Source organism: Chaetodon auriga, chromosome 17, assembly GCF_051107435.1.
Source record: "Chaetodon auriga isolate fChaAug3 chromosome 17, fChaAug3.hap1, whole genome shotgun sequence".
NCBI lineage: Eukaryota > Metazoa > Chordata > Actinopteri > Chaetodontiformes > Chaetodontidae > Chaetodon > Chaetodon auriga.
In genome coordinates, this window is record NC_135090.1 from 22,795,532 (window position 1) to 22,813,504 (window position 17,973).

Genomic DNA, 17,973 nt, shown 5'->3' on the forward strand with positions numbered 1-17,973 from the left:
CGTGTGTGTGCGCGTGTGTGTGCGTGTGCGCGCGCAGAGACTGTTCCAGACCCGCTGGACATGAGCAGCAGTGACATCTCAACAGACAGCTTCAGGGTGTCATGGAAGCACCCGGCCTCTGATGTGGTGCTGTACCGACTCACCTGGATGCCCACCGATGGAGGAGACAGTGAAGAGGTGTTTGTGTGTGTGTGTGTGTGTGTTGACATCACTGATGTAGAAGGTGTAGAAGTCTTGACGAAGTTGAGAAAGTTCAGGGAAGAAATCTTTGAAATATTCCCTGACTGTTAACATGAAACAAACTTTAATCATCAGGCCGTCAAGTGTTCAGGCCTTCAGTCCACGTGATTGGTTGATTTCCCACTGATGCCTGTCCAGGATGCAGAGCCACACAGTTAAAACCAGCTAGAGAGACTCTGTCTGGTGGCTTCTCTGTCCTTCTTTTGGTTTGAGGAGGAGGTGATAAATTAAGAGCTTCTCCTTCAGAATCATCGTCTCCACAGTGTCTGCTTTGTTTGCCCTCACGAGTGAACCAGAGCAATTTGAACTACAGCGTACAAACACGTATGACTGTGCGCCGTGCCTCTTCTGCTTCTTGATAAAGACAGAGCCACATTTTATCTCACCTCACGATTCGGTTAAGATAGGAAGTGGAGCCGAGGTGAACGCTAAAAGATAAACTCTCTGTCGCACTGATGAGTGTGTCTGTGGGAGGTGATAATCCCAAAAACAAGACGTGTCTTATCTCGTTTATATGCTGCTTTATTTCTGTGTTTCCATCTGAAATGTGAAGCTGTGTTTTGCTGCAAATAAAATGTCTGTTCGTCTGTCCTTCCGTCCGTCCCTCTCAGGTTCTGGTGAACGGGAACGTTAACACCTACCTGATAAAAGGACTCAGCGCCTCCACAGAGTACGAAGTCCTGCTCGCTGCCATCTACGGTAACGAGGTGGAGAGCGACGAGGTCATCCTCGTGGTGTCCACAGGCAAGTTCACAGTGGTTTTTGAGAGAGTTTGGCTGCTTCAGCAGCTCTCTGAAACCTTTGTTTTCTGTTCTCACATGAATTGTTTCAGGAATCAGATCAACTCAGTGTTTTTCTTTGATTTTCAGCTGAAAGAACGACCACAGTCGCCACCATCACCACCACCACAGAAGGTAAATACTCATCCCGCTGTTGTGATGGATTGTTTGTTTCTCCTCCCCCTCCTCCTCCCTTTGTCTCCTCCTCCTTGTCTGACTGCTCCCCAGCATGTGGAGTACAGTAAAATCACACTTTGTTGCATGAGGACGACAAAGTTACACACTGAGATTAATTCTGCTGCTCCTCAGGAAAGTTGTGGCAGACATTTTTACAGATCAAACGATTGAATCAGAAAATAATGGATGCACTGATTGATCGTCAAAGCAGTCATTAATAATTCAACTTTAACTTTTAGAACATTCAACGTATGTGGAGGAAAAACAGGGTTTTAAGGAAACATCGGGTGGAAAATATGTGACTGCAGGTCTGCTGGCGGAGTTTCACTGACAGTGTGTGAATCTTTGTGCAGGTGTTCAGATGGATGCTGTGTCATCCGTCATGAAGGTTGTCAGATTTGTAGTGACAGAGGAGAAGCGAGTAAATGAAATGACAAAGTTGTCACGTCCTCATGTGATCAGTGCTCCTGATAGAAGATGGAAGACATCGCTCTGTCCTTCAGTGAGTCGGCGCTGGTGTAACTCACTGATCCGCGCTGTGATTTGTCATCCCGTAGCTCCGAGGTTCGGGGTGAGGAACATGAGGATCGATGAGGAAACCACCTTCAGCATGCGGGTGGCCTGGCAGCCCGTCGACTCCAGAAACGTCCGACATTATCGGCTGAACTACATCAGCTCCAAGGGAGACCGAGCGGAGGAGACGGTGAGGCAGAACAAGAGCGAGTGTTTGCTTTGAGGCTTGAGGCTGAGAGACGTTTGTCAGGACGGCTGGTTTGAGATTTTCTTTTATTTTCCAGCTTTTTTTGTTGTGCTGTTTCATCTTAGATCTCCTGTCAGTCACATGGAGGGCTTTTCATCTTTGATTTTTCTGTTTCAGATTCTACTTTAGATTTGTTTCCCCCAACCAAAGCGGGTCTATAATCAGATAATGGATGGTCTCAGACCTACAGACCGCTGGTTTTATAGCTTTCATCGATGATTGACGGTGATGTTTCTGAACAGAGCTGATCTGGAACGTGCTGCCACATTGAGCTGTGTGGGAAGTCTCTGATGGACCTTATCGATGTTAGATGTGTCATTTAAGCCATCTGCTCAACTGCAGAGGAAACTGGTTCTTTTAGATGTTCATGAATTATTCTCTGAAGGAGAACACGTATAGACGAGTCCTCTCAGGTTCACTGGTGATCTCTGAGTTCAGTACAACCCCAAGGCTCAGGCTGTAGTTTCTCCATAACAGGGTTAAATGCAGGACTTCTGTCACGTCTTTGTAGCTCTGAAGCTCCACCCAAACAGGCTTTTATAGTGATTTGTAGTCAAAGCGACTGCCGTTTGGAACATGCTGAATATACAGAGCAGCAGAGATAAAGTGGATCATCAAGTGGTTTTAGATGTTCCTTTAGATGCTGGATGCTTTTCAACCCATTTTAATGTCTCAGGGGGGTAATTATTGGTTTGGTACATGAAGCGGTGATAACAGTCGTGTTGGCCTATGGAAGCTTCGGTGTGTTCGGCTGTTCCTGTATTAAAGTGAGACAGTAACCGATGTGTCGAGCTGTACGAGGTGGCTGGGGAGTTGTGGAAAGAACAGAAAGAAGAAGATGCTGATTTAAAGAAAGCCAAAGCGTCAACGTGTCAATCATCAGCAGTGTGAGGGAGATTATTGATGAAGACGAAGGCAGGCCGTCTGATTAAAAGTCCTCCGTGGAGAGGAAGAGGGAGGGAGACAAAGACAATGTTGTTGAAGTTGATGGCAGGCCTTCAGAGTGGAGTCGGGAGGAAGAGCGAGGGAGATGAGGATAATGATGATGAAAACGGTGGCAGATCTTCAAAGAGTTTGAGAGAGAGAGAATGGCAGGTCTTCACACTAATGAGCCACAACAGACAGACAAAGACAGAGACAGACAGATAAAGAAGACTGGTGTGTAGAAAACAAACACTGATGCAAAAACAGGCAGTTTCAGGACGGTGGAAACGGACCTTGTGTGCGTGAACATGGCTGACAGGCAGACATTAAGATGCTCAGTCAACGTTGATGTGATGGCCTGAAGAGCCAAAATGAAAACTGAGAATATCTTCTGTCATCTGGATGTTCAGACAAAGACCAAACTGTTTTTGAAAATCACTTTCTCTTCTGAGCACGTGTCAGTATGTGAATGTTCATATGATAACTTCCTGTCATGACGGTTAGGCTTGATTTATTACGGACATGTAATTGAAATCTCGATGTGAGAGACCAGAGGACAAGACAGACGTCATATTAAAATGTCTTAAAGTTGAGCTGGAGCTAACCTGTCCTGTTCTACCCTGCTCTTCATCGCCTCATGTTAAACTGAGGTGTGAGCAGTTTGTCAGGTTAACGAGCGTCAAATATCTCGAGATACTCCATTTTTCACAAAGTCTGAGTTGTCAGGTGTGTGTTTGTGGGTTTGAGGTGTCATCACACCGTTAGTCGCTGACTCTGGCCACAGGTCCCACATCAGCCTTTTCATCCCGACGATGAGGAGGCACCAGCTGCCACACCGGCGGCCTGTTAACTGAGATCTCCTATCAAAGTGCGAACAGCTGTGGGCTCTGTTTGGCAGTCCGGTCAGGTTCTGAGTCACAGAGTGCTGCACTCAGTAGCTAACATTTAGATGACTAGCTTCTGGGGGGGGTGGCAGGCTTCCTCTCTGGCTTTGTTCAAAGTAAGTTTCACTCAGGGGTTTGAGGCTGTCAGGGGAGGACACCAGCGAGTAAAAAGGAAACAGAATCTGAAGAATAAGTCATTCACGTTGGGTTCATTTCTGCCTGGCAGTGATCTTCATCTTCACTGATGGAGTCTGCTCTTAAACTGCTCATAAATCTCACTTTGGCTCAGCAGTTGCAACCAAATCTAATCAAAACGCACATTTTGTTAAGCATGCAGAAACACTTCAGAATCATAAACAGAGAAAAAAGGTGTTTATCTGTTCAAGTGCTGCTTGTTGTGGCTCCCATGCGACCTTTGACCCCTCAGGATTCACGTCATCCCTCCTGAATGATAAAGGCCCTGACAGTGACGGAGTGTTTGCTCACTGAGAGCCTTTTCTAACAGCACAGTGGCTCGAGTCAGTCCAGAACGTTCTCTGTGGATCGTCTTTGTTTCAGTCTTTTCGGCTTTTTCCTCTGAGCGAGCCGACCGGTTTGTGATTTCTGCCTTCGCTGCGCTCATCCCTGAAACTTCCTGATTTGTGTCGACTGGCTGTTCCACATGGTTTCACTCACATTTACCTGAAAATCTCACAGATTCCGTTTAAGTTTCCGTCACTGCCAAACGACTCTGGTGCTGCCTGAATTAAAGACAGTTAAGTCTCCTGAGGACGCGCCTGTCGCTGTCAGTGCTCCTCACTGAAACTTTCAACACATCATTTGAGAGGTAATTGGTGTAAATTTAGGTGGTCTGTTGTAGTGACAAATCCTCTGAAAATTATTAGCATCTCTGCAGCTTTACAGAAGCTTTTTGGCCTCCTGTGGCTCATAGTTTTAGTTTTAGTTTTATTTTCCTGTCTGCTTCAAACAGATAGAACATGGGTCTCCTGATCTTCAGCCAGAACAGGAGGTGAGATATCTGTCAACAGCGGTATGCTAGCTAACATTAGCCTCATTAGGATAAGTCGGCCCGAAAACTCTGCAGTCTGAGCTCGTCTTTACCTTCATCAGGTGGATGCAAACAGGACTCTAATGGGAGTTTGTACAACCTGATCCAGAATGTTATGAGATTACTGCAGCTTCAGAACACACTTACCTCTGTCACTGAGCTGATTCCTCAACACTCGCCTCTCTACAGGCTTATAAACACAGGACTTAATGGTCGTGCCCACTCAGATCGCTCTGCCACTGTTTTACCAGATGTCGGTGTCTGCGCCGTATCCGCCGGGCGCCTCGGCTCTGCAGCCATCTGTCCACAGACAGCTGTGACGCTGAGCTCGGTGAAGCTGCTTCGTTCGGCGTCCAATAAAGCGAAGCTGCCGGGCATCAAGTGCAATTCCACTGTGTGTAGACAGAGTTTGGCTATTATTGCTCGGCAACAAAATGTTGTTCCAGGAGATAAAAATGTTGTCAAGGGAGGATTAGAAAGTTTAAGGCGTTATGGTTTTCCTTCTGTCACAGATTTTCTGTAGCTTATAGAGACTCTGGCAAAGAATCCAGGTCCTGTCTTAAAGTTTCACTTTTTTTGCCATCCTTCATATGAATGATGATTTTTTACTTTTACCTTTAAGTCGCTCAGGGGATACGTTTTATTGTGCTTTTTATTGGGGTTTTGACCCTTGCAATCGGAACATTTGCTTATTTATAATGTCCAAGTATTACAGCTGAGGAAGTTTCATCAGATTGTCTCAGAGGTGTGAAGGAAAAATGATGTTGATGGTGTCAAACCCCAGATAAACCTGCCAAGAATGCTAATTACAGTCTGCTGGATCCAGCACAACCTCAGAGCCGCAAATCACAGGATCCGCTCTCAACTGTTGGACGTGTTTTGGTCTGTATTTGAATTTGGACGTTCGTCCTTCACCTTAGTTAAAAGCTAACAAAGTGCTAAGATCAAGGGTCCACTTACTGGCTTTCTGGAGCTTTCAAGCACGCCTCACTGTCCTCTTCACCTAATGGAACAGGACGTTCTGTCACCTGTGGTCCTAAAGGGCGGGGGTCCTGAACTCTATTTAATGAAGGTCTTTGCCCTTGGATGTGAACGTCCACCTTGTCCTAACTACCGGCTCTTAGTCGATGACCTTTGACCTCGTCCATGTTGATTCTGTGACCGGTGTGGGTCGTTTCCTGGTGTTCGTTCAGTCTCCTTGCTGTTCACTGGTCTAGAATTCCCCTCAGCCGTCACAGTTGATGGCATATTGCCATCATAGACCGCTCCAGTCCTCATCGCAGGGGTCCTGTCTTCAGGGTGGCCCAGCAGAGGTCTGGTGGTGTTAACTGGTTTGTGGTAAGTGCATACTCCTTGTGATGTGACGCTGGCTGCCTCTTAAGGGAGTTCCACTGGGAAGCCCCTGGTGGTCCCTGTTGAGTTAGGGGCCTGTTCTGGTCTGAAATCAGCGTGCGATTCTCATCATCCGCTCCTTGTAACCACTGGCCTGGAGTGCGGTCTGGACCTGGACCCGCTGGATGAGGTGTGTGTTTTCTTTCAAGTGGTCACAGTCAGTTAGGAGGGTTAAAGGTTTCTTTTTGGAGCGGCGTTTGCTCGGCTGCAGTTCTCTGCACTTTAACTGATGTATTGTCGTATTGCCGAGGACTATAGTCACCTTAAATTGACTCTGTGTGCTGTGTTCCCCGTGCAGTTTGCCTCCAAGCATTGTAGCTCCAGCAAAGTCTCAGGTGGATCAGACTTAATATTCTGGGCCTGCACAGAGCCTCTGTCAAAACTAGATCCTATAAATACTTTATGAAACCATGTTTGCATTTACAAAGTGGAGTAAAAGGAGTGTAGCTTAAGGTGGTTTCTTCCAACTGTGGAGCTCGGTGACACTTTAGAGACTTGCTGCCTTTTTCATCAGACTGGGCTGAAATCGATTTGTCAAGGCCCACAGTGTTTGTCTGACTGACACGTCTGAGAAAGTGTCTTTTTGGGGAGGGGGGAGCGGAGGGTTTGTGGATGAAGCCAGGCTAGACTGTACATGCTCAGAATGCAAACTGGGCTGACAGACAAAGAGACAGACAGACAGACGGTGGTAGAGAGACAGAGGAATGAAAAGACATGCGCACACACAACTCAACCTTTAACATATTAAAAGATTTCTCACACCCACAACAAAGCAGCCGTGGCACCGTTTATCAGCAGGTAAAAACAGGAATCAAGCAGCCAAACGCAGCTCCGCGTTCAATCACGTGTACGAAGCCGCCGAACATCCAAGATTATAGATAAAAGCACCGAACGCTGAAATGCTTGAAGTTAAGAGAAAGGTTTATTTATACAACAGCTTTTAAAAGACACACGAGATCCACACACAGGAAAAGATAAAAATGAATAAACAAATAAGGTAAAAATATTTTCGTATGAAGCACAACACAGTGAGAGACAGCAGACAAGGAAGTGATCCTGAATGTCATTCTTAGATATCTCCAGATGTTCTGACGTTTTCAGCTGATGTTTGAACCTTCATTTGTCAGTTATTGAATTCACTATATTAACCAAAACAGACATTTTTCAGTTGAGTTTCCAGACAGTTACAGTCCATCACAGCTCCATCGTGACACTGATTTATAGAGAGAAATAGTGATATAAATCAAAGAGTGATTCATAAAGACCAGATGTAGAGAGAAACAGTGTGCAGGGAAACAAAGGTAGAGAAGGAGACAGAGGACCAGAAGAAGAAAGAGAGAGGAGAGGAAAGAGGCCTGCAGGGTAAAGACACAGATGAGCTTTTCTTCAGGATGAGGACAGCGGTTCACCTGGACGAACGAGCCACGAGGGATCAGTTTTAACAGAAGGCCACAGTTCACAGACAGGTGAGGGAGAAACCTGGACACAATTAACCTCTGCAGCACCTGAAAGCTCAGAGCCTGGCTGCAGCAGCCCCGTGCCTCACCTCCATTAACAGGCTAATACATGTGTTGAGTTTTTGGTACGTGGTACTAATGAAATTTTAATTTGCTTTTTGAGTTCATTTGAGAATGAATCCCAGAGGAAGTGCTGGCATGTGTATTAAAGAGGAAATCTACCAAATTCAGGTCTCTTCAGATGCTTCTCTCCAGGGATGCAGGAAGATGGACGCTTGTTTTTTAGTCATTGTGCGTTTTCATTCATCCTGAAAACTGACAAAATACCTGAGAAACTTTAGAAGCCAGTGAAGATCTTATTAAAGGTGTCAGCATGTGTTTGACCTGCCGAGTGCAGAGCCCAGCGCTCAGACTGTCCTGCTGTTACAGCTTCTGACACTGTGTGGACTCACAGCGTCTGTGCAGGGGCAGTGGTTAAAGTAATGAGATCCAGTTTGAAAATGGTCCAAATCTGTCAAACGTCACCAAAGATCCACACTGATCCTCCCTGACTCTGTAGGTGTAAAGCGATGTTCGTCTTTTTAATAAACTAAAGGCGAAGGACTGGGTAGTTAGCATGAGGTTCAACCCTGTCTCCTACAACGTATGTTCATATTCTGCTGATTTGCATGAAAAATGACTCTGCGCTGCCTGGATTATGATCAGAGTCCACGTGTCTTTGAGTGAATGAAACACTGCTTGAGTTGCAGGCAGGTGGTCGGGTGGATGGGGGGCGTACAAAGTGCAGGAGAATCCAGGGCTCACACCCAGACTGTGGTTAGATTGAGGCAACAAAAACACTTCGGAAGTCAGCTGCAGAAACCAAGCTGTCAACATAATATACAAAAAGAACATGATGTCTCGCTGCCATCCACATGTTTGATTGGCAGGTTAAAAACCACATCACTGAGACCACGTGGACGAAGGTTTGAGTTTCTTATTTTGAATTTTCTCACTCCTTCAGAATTTCTGTTTCTTGCGATGGAGCTTGAGTTTGCTCATATTGATGAACGATCTGGCTTAACTGCACCGACCATCAGGAGCAATTTGGGCTTTAATGTCTTGCCCAAGAACTTCCATGTTCAACAGCTGGGGGTCAAGCTACCAGCGCTGTGATTAGAGGATGACCCACTGTACCTCCTGATCTCTCCCATCATGATTTCATAGACTTCAGTTTGCCTTCACATCCTGATCAAATCATTACATTTGTGCCAATTGTTGCTAACACTGGTTTTACACTGTTGATGCCAAACTTTCTACCAGTTTCTTAATTAATTAATACTTGGTTTTAAAACCTTACTGAATTTGTGTTTGCAGAGGACCGTGCCCACAATCCAGAACAGCCTGGTCCTGCAGCCTCTGCTGTCAGACACCGAGTACAAAGTCACCATCACTCCTGTTTACCCTGATGGAGACGGACCGGCAATATCACGGATGGCAAGAACACGTAAGAAACGTTCAGTTTGTTTGACTGAAGTGATGTTTTGCGTGTGGTCACCTTTTTATGTTGAACTTGTTTGCAAACAGTTGCTTTTTTCCCCACATACAGCAGTTACGGAGCAGCAGCATCATTCATTTCAGCTCTGGTTGTGGTCTCCTCCAGCTCCTGAGGGAAATATCAGGCTCTTTAGCTGCTGAATGCTCCACTATGTTCACCAGCTCTGACTGTGTCTGTCTGAGCAGGTGGTGTACGGGGGCTTTTTACAGCCAGCCAAAACAATAAAGTTTCCGTCCGGACAGCTAAACAAAGAGCTGAATCATTCTCTAAAGGATTTAGAGTTGAGACCACAAACAGAGCATAAAGAGAGAGAGAGAGAAAACAACGTGATGTACTTTAAACAGCAAGAATGTCTGCGTATGGAGGAAGGCGGGGTGGATGATGGGTCAGACAGACACACAGCTTTCACCCAGGAGACCAGGCTTTGTGTCCTGTGAGACACCAAAACAGTCTTTTCCTCAACAGCACCGAGAAGTTTTGGTGCCTGAACCTCAGCAAACTGCAGCCGTTTCACAGCATAAAGCGCTGCTGCTGCTGCTCTGAGCATCAAATATACCTCTGAGGGGTTTACATTGGACAGCTCGGTGCGTCTCATACAGATACTGAAGGGTACTATGTCCATCTCCATGAGACAAAGCGGTGGTATTTGACGCTCTGGGACTGAAAACAGGTGGTTCAGGAACCAGGAATAAAGAGAAAAGTGTGTCTCTTGGGAGCCCAGCAGGTTGGGCTCCTCAGAGAAGTTAGATGAAATGAAGATGAAAGGAACACTTCCCCCTCAGACTGAACTCTCATTACCCTGAAACAAACATGGCAGCTTAAGTGGAACAGAAACTTTTTAGCTGTTCATCTTCTTTAGGACGTCTGGTTAGCGGAACAAAACTGCTGCCAGAGGGGACGTGGAGACGGATGGAGAGGGAGTTGTTCTTGTCACCAGTAAAAATGAAAAGGATTCACTTGTGTGAGACTATAAACCCACAGAGAAATGCGTGGGAAAACCAGTTAATGTGAGACCTCATTCTGCTGTCGTTGAGCATATGCAGCTGAAAAACAACTTTGTTTAAAGAGTGAGTTTAAAGAAACTCAAACTAAATGAAAGTCTGCTGGGAGTATTGGAGCTGTGAAGCAATAACTTGACATGAAATCTATTGTAATGTGTCTTAATGGTTGTAAGGAAACATAATTGCCGCGACCTTCGTCTTTGCAGCACCTCCATTAACCGCTGAATGTCGTCCTCAGGTGCTTTCTACCTGTCCTGTGTCTCTGTGCAGCTCATTAACTCGAGACAATTTCAGCCGAGTTAAAAGAGATAGCAGCCTGCCTGGGTGGCTCAGTGTTCGCCATCCATTTTCCTCAGCGCGGCGCTGAAGACGGAGCGTGTCGGAGGCGTTCTTTCCCCTTTTGTTCAAAGTGACTGAACGCTGCTGTGAATGCACCAGCAGAGGCCGATGATTTCCTCTGCTGCCAAGTGCAAACACTCGACGTTCAGCGAGGAGGAAACGTTAAATTCAAGTCATTCGTCTTTCCTTTCCGTCCCATCGTGTCTGCCTGTGCAGCGCATTACACACATTAACGGACGCTAACGATGTTCTCCGGTTTTTAAACGATGGGGCCTCCGACACCCGCTGAAGATGAATGGTTCCTGTTAGCAGGTGAGGGATGAGATGATCGCCCGGGGAGGAGCGACAGCGGGCGCAGAGAGAGGGGATGATTGGGTTTTTTAGAGTGAAGATAGATGATGTGACAAAGGGAGCGGGTGTAATCTGGGGATTTGAACCTATGAGGGATGGCGTGAAGGCTGAGGGAGGCGTGACGAGGAATGCAGAGAGGATGATGGGGTTTTTAGCCTCAAACTGAAGATAGATAATGTGACAGAAAAGGCAGAATAATGTGAGAGTTTGATCCACTGAGGGATGGAGTGACCACTGGGAGAGGAGTGAGGGGAATACAGAGAGGAGGCACAGCAGCTTTGAGAGGGAGGAGAGAGTAAAAAACACAGACGTGTCAGAAATCAGTTTGAAACGACGGATGAGTCTATCGCTGAGGGACGGATAAGAACCAGAAGCTCTTTGATTTTCACACCGTCAACATATTGTGACCAGTTTAATCTGGAGATTTAAAGCTGTGACCATCTGATGTCTCACTGGGGTTTGAGCTGAAACAGGATTTTTGGTGTTGATGGAGGGTTTGAATCTGTTGGTCACTGAAAGAGAAGCTGAATGTTTTTTGTGTAGCATAAGTGAAGATAGTCAGTGTGATCGTAAAGAACCTTGAACTACAGTGAAGTGAGAGTGAAAGCTGGAAACAGTTTGGGACTTGAACACAGAGGTCACATTGATTTTATGACTTTGGGTCTCTGTATGGACTCAGATGGAAAACCTTGCAGAAGAAATGACAGAAAAAGATGCTCAGAGGATGAGACTCAGCAGGATTATAAGTGGTGGAAGAGGAAGATGAGCATAATCTGGGGATTTGAACCTGTCAGGAAACACTGAACAGTGTTGGGAGGGAAATAAACTGCAACAGATTATGATACAACTGTGAAATGACAAATCAGATCGATTCTGGGATTGGGAGGTTTGTCCTCAGCTGCACAGACGTGTTTGTTGTTCCCTGCTTTCGTGCAGTTTCACAGATGTTCTCTCAGTCATAAATAGATTATTTTTTTCTTTGGTCATCTAATATTTCTCTATTGACTTGAAACTGACTTGAAGATGTGAAGTAGAATGATTACAGATCAGGATAGAGCTGCACAGTATGTCGTTACATCAGCATCGACATGGTGTCACGTCGCAGGACAGAATCAGGCAAATTAACTCAAACAGGTTAAGCTACAGCCTTTCTGCTGTTTCGCACAAAAGGAAAATTTCTCATTTTCAGTGACTAATCTAGAAGAAAAGTCTCTGATATTCCATAAAGTGGTCTGATTTTTGGTTCCTGGATGGAGTTTGGGCAGTTCCCTGTGTGCTCTGCTGAAGGCGTGCACTTCAACTTCATCAACAACAATCACCATCAGTCCATCAAACGACCACAGCAGGTCCCACCAGTCGCCAACCACAACCTAAAAAAGAGCGCCGCCTGTTTTGGCTGTTTTTAAACTGATCTAATGCAGCCTTTCACGTAGAGAAGTGATGGCTGGTCATGCAAACATGCACTGGATGCAGCTGCTGTCACAGATGATGCTGCCTGGATGCTTGAGGCAGGCGTCCTTTAATGGAAGGTGGCTTTTTGAGTGTGTTCCCATTAACAGTGGAACCTCGTCCCAGTGCTGGTTCATGTCCCAATGTTAGAAATCAGCGCACACACACGTAAACCTGCAGTATCCAGATCGATCTGTACTTTCCCCTGAGCGACTTGTAGATAAATCTGTTTGTTGCTGTTTGCACTGAGAGGCCTGTTTATCTTCTCCATGTAGGTTTGAACTTCGCTCGAAATGTTAGCTTTCATGTAAATAACACAACTGACACACAAGTTCATTTGTATCATACAAATGACCTAAAGTGGAGCAGTCCACACTGATCTCTGGAGGGGTGGCAGGGGGCTGAACCATGTGAGCTCCATGTAAGAGAGGAGGACAGACTTTTAAAGAGCCGAATTATGAAGCTTATGTTTGTTAATTGTGAATCTGCAGTAAAATCTCTCTGCATGAATCTGTGTTTTTTCATACAGCAGTTTATATCTCAGGGATAAAATATATTGCAGTGTCAGTTTTTTCCAGTGTCGTGCAGCGTCAGATTAGAGGGTGACTGCTTCCTCTGAGAATTCAATTATAGATGAGACGATACACTTTGTGATGCTGTAAACTGTTCAGCTGTCCAAAGTTCCCCCGCAGGAAACGCAGAGCTAGTACCCGAGTTCTGAAAAATGTTCCCGGGCTGTTCCTTTGGTCATTAATGGCCTGACCACTAAATCTGCAGTTTCTCCTCAGCACGAGGCCTGAAGGGTGAGAGCATGTTGGGGGGAGTGGCAGAGAGAGCTCTGAGGATGATAGTGATTTTCTCAGGACCAGTGAAGACACAGAAAAGATGGATAACTCGCCAGCAGAGACGAGTGTAAGGAGTGATTTGAACATACGAGGACGCAGCACATGCTGAGAGGTGGACGCAGAGAGGACGATCGGCTTTTTAATGTGAACGAGGGCTGAAGGCGAAGAGGGAAAATGAGGCAGAAGAGCCACGTTAATCTGAGGTCTCGGCTCATAAAACGGTGAGAAGGATGGAAGCTCAGGGAGGACTGATGGAACACGGAGAGACAATCGGAGGTTTTTAGCATTTTAAATGTGCAACAGAACAGCCGGCAGAATCACTCGGGGATTTAGACCTGAGAAAGTCTCTGGTTTCCCATTAACCGGGGGGATTTGAATCTATCACGGCTCAGGAGGAGCAGAGCGGACTGCACAGAGGTTACAGACGTGTGTGAGCGCTCATCACACGTCCCTCAGAGAGAAACTTTCTAAACCTTCCTGCCATTCGCTCCATCTCCCAAACTTCTTCTCCGTCCCAGTGAAAACTCCTCTGGGTTTAGTGTCTTTCTGACAGACTCGCTCAGGCTCAAACGGTCTTCCACTCGCACCGTGCTGACTGTTGAAATTACATTAAGTGTTATCAAACTCTCATCCGGCTTCGACTCTTCCTCGTTATCTTCCTCTTGCCAACTTGGTTTCTGTCCTTCCAGTTCCTCGCTGTACTTTTCTCCCTCTGCTCTGTGATGACGGTTTCCTTTAATAAAGCACTTTTTTAATCATCGTGACGTGCAGAGAATGACATTTTTGGAAAGTAGATTTGCTTTTGTTCCATTTGACTTACCTTATAACTGCTAACTGTGCTCCAGTGCATTGTTACACAGCGTTTTCTTGTTTTGCCTGTAGTATAAAAGCAGTACAGGATACACATGGATCACATTCATTTAAAAGCTGAAATGCTCTCTTAATGTCGGTTCTTGTCCTCTCTGGTTCCTTCCTCAGTTCCTCTCTCAGCTCCCAGGAACCTGAGGGTGGCAGAGGAATGGTACAACCGCTTCAGGATCAGCTGGGACTCTCCACCTTCACCTACGATGGGCTACAGAGTCGTCTACCAGCCCGTGTCTGGTACACACACACACACACACACACACACACAGACTGCATCAAGCTGTGAACACTGAAGTGGTTTCAGTTATTCTCTGTTTTTCTTACATAACATAATGCTGATGAATCCAAACAAAGTGTCCTCCGGTCAGGCTGCAGTCTGCAGGATTTGTCTTCCTGTCTGCGTCACATGTTGTCCTCCATCCTCTCCATCTGACTGGAATTGAAGCTAATGATCGTCTCAGAGCCCGCTCCTCTGAGCTCCTTCCTTCCACTGACCATTTGCTCCGCCTTGACGTTTCACCTCTATTATCCCGCCCCTCCGCAGCCCCCGGAGCAGCTCTGGAGACGTTCGTGGGCGAGGACGTGAACACCATGCTGATCGTCAACCTTCTGAGCGGAACGGAGTACAGTGTCAAGGTCATCGCCTCGTACACCACGGGATCCAGCGAGGCCCTTTCAGGGAGGGCCAAGACCCGTAAGTGCATCGTCTGTGTCTTTAGCTCAGTGCTGCAGCTTCCATCAGGGCTGTTCAGAATTCAGCCCCTCCAACAGGAATGTGCTGATCTCACATTACGGCCTCATCTGAATATAAATGCACAATAAAAGAACCGGTAAACATCTGTGCATGCCTCATGTGTGTTCACAGCTTTTTCCAAGTCATCGACCTGCTTCAGTTTCATTTTTGTTCTCGTGAATCAATGTGAAGCGTACGATACTGAAGCTGTCATATCATTTAGACAAACTTCAATTTTCAGTATACGATGTGTTACACACAAAAATCTACTGTGAGCGCTTACTTTTCACTCAAGAAACTACATATTTGATTTGAGAATAATAAACCCGGTGTTGGTTCATCCCAGACCTCATCTGTTATTTATATTTAGATGAGACTCCATATTTGTGTCTGTTTGAACCGCAGTTAAATGACTAAATTGCACATCTCATCTCATTTAGATGAACTGCAAATAACATCATAACTCTTTTTTTTCCCCAGCTGTTGCTCATTTTAACCTTTATTTTAAAAAGATTATTATTGGCTGGACCTCCGTGACCGCACCAGCTGCGGTTGGAGACAAACTTTTGGATGAAACTGCGAAATGTCTTTTAAATTTTAAAGATTTGCTTCAGGACAGACGTTCAGCTGTTAACGCCTTTGTTCTCATTCAATGCTAATTAGAGGACAGAGACTTGAAGTTTTTATTGTGACCATGTGATTACAAGACTTTGACGGAGGAGATTTCAGCTGCTGCCTCGTTAGCGACAGTTCTACTTTATTTGCCTTTGTTCTGTTGGATGATGGGTGGATTGGACTGTTGGTGTAGTTCTCCACAAACTGTTTGTTTTCCATCATCTTTCCATCAGCAGGTGCTCTGTCTGTTACACAACAATAGTGTTTGTGCAGCTTTAAAAGTACCTCTGTCTATTTTTACTCTAATTAGCGGTAAAACCTCACAGTACGATCTACATATGTTCATTTCAATTTAACCAAAATAACTGAACAAATTAGATGTTACTTCTCTTCATACCAGCAGTGATTAAAGTTTCCTGCAACGGGGGAAACAGACGACATTAACTGTGGACTCTCAGGTCATCCTGTCAGTGACTTCATTGTTTGATTGGTGTTTTCTAAACCTGACCGATCATGTAACATGTAATCAGTCTCTTCTGAAGTGATGGGAGAAGCAGCCAGATGCCTGCAGACGTCAGTATCTTGATATCCGTCTCACACCTTCAGTGGCTGCTTCGCCTAATTACATCCGACCCTGGAATGAACTGCAGATACAACAGATCTCAGATCTCGCTGGAGATGTGGACCCTTCCCGCGGCTCTCTGAGTGTCTGCCCCGTTCGATCAGTCACTGCTTCCCAAGTACAATCGTTTGAGCAGCAGCCTGGATCTCCCTCCTCTGCATGATAATTAACCACTTCACCGCGGCCGGCCTCTCGCTGAAACGACCCTTTTTGAAACGGAAAGGTCTCTGCTTTGATCTCCATGACAGCCAAAGCGACCAACAAAAAACATGTGTCCTCTTGAAGTGTCCTTGAACAGGACACTGAACCTCAACCCTTTCATCCATTCTCGTTCCTCTCTGGGTAAGAGCTCTCAATGCAAGTATCAGCCGAACGCCCAAACACGAAGCTTTAAATGGATCGCAGGCGTCGCTTTGCATCGGGACCGCAGTTTTCTTCGCCTGCATGATAATTAAGCACTTCTTGGTTGATTTGAAGGACAAGTTTGGGGGGAGTTGGGGCAAAGAGAAAGTGGAGAGAAGATGGGGAATAAACCTGAAGAAGGTGGGGAAAGTAAGAAGAAAGATGGAGAGATGGGTGGAGTTGTAAAAGAGCGTTTAACGATATGAGGCCAGTGGGATCCCAGGAGGTGAATGGAGCGTCTGTCATATTGCTCAGCAGCATGTTAATGAAGCCAATGGGCCAAGCAGGGATGAGTGGACTGACGCGTCAATGTCACACACCAGCACAACTTACACAGTTGCTGAGGACAAGAAGGAGACTGAGAGCAGCTGAAACTGGATGATGTGCTCTCTGCTCCTGGTTCTGGTTCATAGTCGAGCTGCAGGCTTTTGAATGAGCTGAAGTCTCAGTGTTTTTGTTTCTGCAGGCCAGAAAATAGTCGGCTTGAAATAAAGACATAAATCAGTTTTTCAGCGTCTTCTTGATTCATATTAGCGTTGCATTGGTGGTTTAGCACAACCAAAGCCTTTCGTGTCTGCTGTAACTGAAGAGATACGACACAGGATGAAAAAGTCATCAAAACCCAAACAGTAAAATCAAACAGCTGCTGATCTTTGTTGTTTTTGTTTAGATTTTGTCCGTCTCTGACCCTCTGTCATTGTTGTGACCTTAAGATAATAAGAGAAACTGTAGGTGCAGCCAGAAAGAGCACATTTACTGTCTGAGAGCAACCCTGCAAGACCTCATGGAAGACCTCATTATACCAACTGAGGCTCCCCCACAAGGCTAAACAAAACGAAGCTGTTTGACTGTTATAAAATGATGCAGGAGTGTTTTGTGATCGTTTGTATGTTGTAGGTTTGCTTAAGTTTCAACAACTAAAGCTTTTTGGTTAATTTAAGGAAAGTTTCAGGACCCACATTTCCTGTTGGTAGGAGACAGGATGTAGAAGGAGATCTGGGTGGAAGTTAGCAAGGTAAGCAAGGAAGGAAGCAAGGAAGCCCTCTCGAGCTCTTCCTGCAGTGTTCCCAGGCTGAATGGGATTCAGTATGTCCTCCCTGCAGTGTGTTCTGGGTCTGGTCTTTTATGAGAGGTGATGCTCTGAACTTTGAACACACTGAAATAGGTTTTTCTGCCTGAATATGTTTTTCTAAATAGACGCTTGCAGATGACTTTATCTGGTACTTATTAGCTGGAGAACACAGTGGGACCACGGCATGAAGCCTTGCCCTCGTCCAAGTTTAATATTCGCTGATTCCACAGAAACTGAATATTTTCATGTTTTCTCTAATGGTTTATGTAGGTGTTTACTATATGTCTACATAAATATCTTTTTGCCTTCATGAAATCAAAATTTTGGCCATTTCTGTTTATATTTATGGTATCTATCTCTTTATTTTGGCTGTATATTTTTATATTGAGACCGTTTATTTATCACATCAAATTGTGTGTAATCTCACCATTAGCACTGAATTCCTTGATTTGAGGTGCAGGAGCTGGAAATAAACCACTGCA

The 17,973-nt window shown here is 45.5% G+C and overlaps 1 protein-coding gene across 3 annotated transcripts in view; it reads left to right on the plus strand.

The window, feature by feature from the left end:
- col14a1b (collagen, type XIV, alpha 1b) overlaps positions 1 to 17,973 on the plus strand; it is a 129,031-nt gene that overhangs the window by 50,404 nt on the left and 60,654 nt on the right. For all 3 annotated transcript variants that reach the window (XM_076754277.1, XM_076754278.1, XM_076754279.1), the window contains exons 16-22: positions 38 to 177; positions 852 to 984; positions 1,110 to 1,154; positions 1,754 to 1,899; positions 9,018 to 9,147; positions 14,162 to 14,284; positions 14,592 to 14,741. In XM_076754277.1, the coding sequence (XP_076610392.1) occupies positions 38 to 177; positions 852 to 984; positions 1,110 to 1,154; positions 1,754 to 1,899; positions 9,018 to 9,147; positions 14,162 to 14,284; positions 14,592 to 14,741 (867 nt within the window). The remainder of the gene's footprint in view (positions 1 to 37; positions 178 to 851; positions 985 to 1,109; positions 1,155 to 1,753; positions 1,900 to 9,017; positions 9,148 to 14,161; positions 14,285 to 14,591; positions 14,742 to 17,973) is intronic.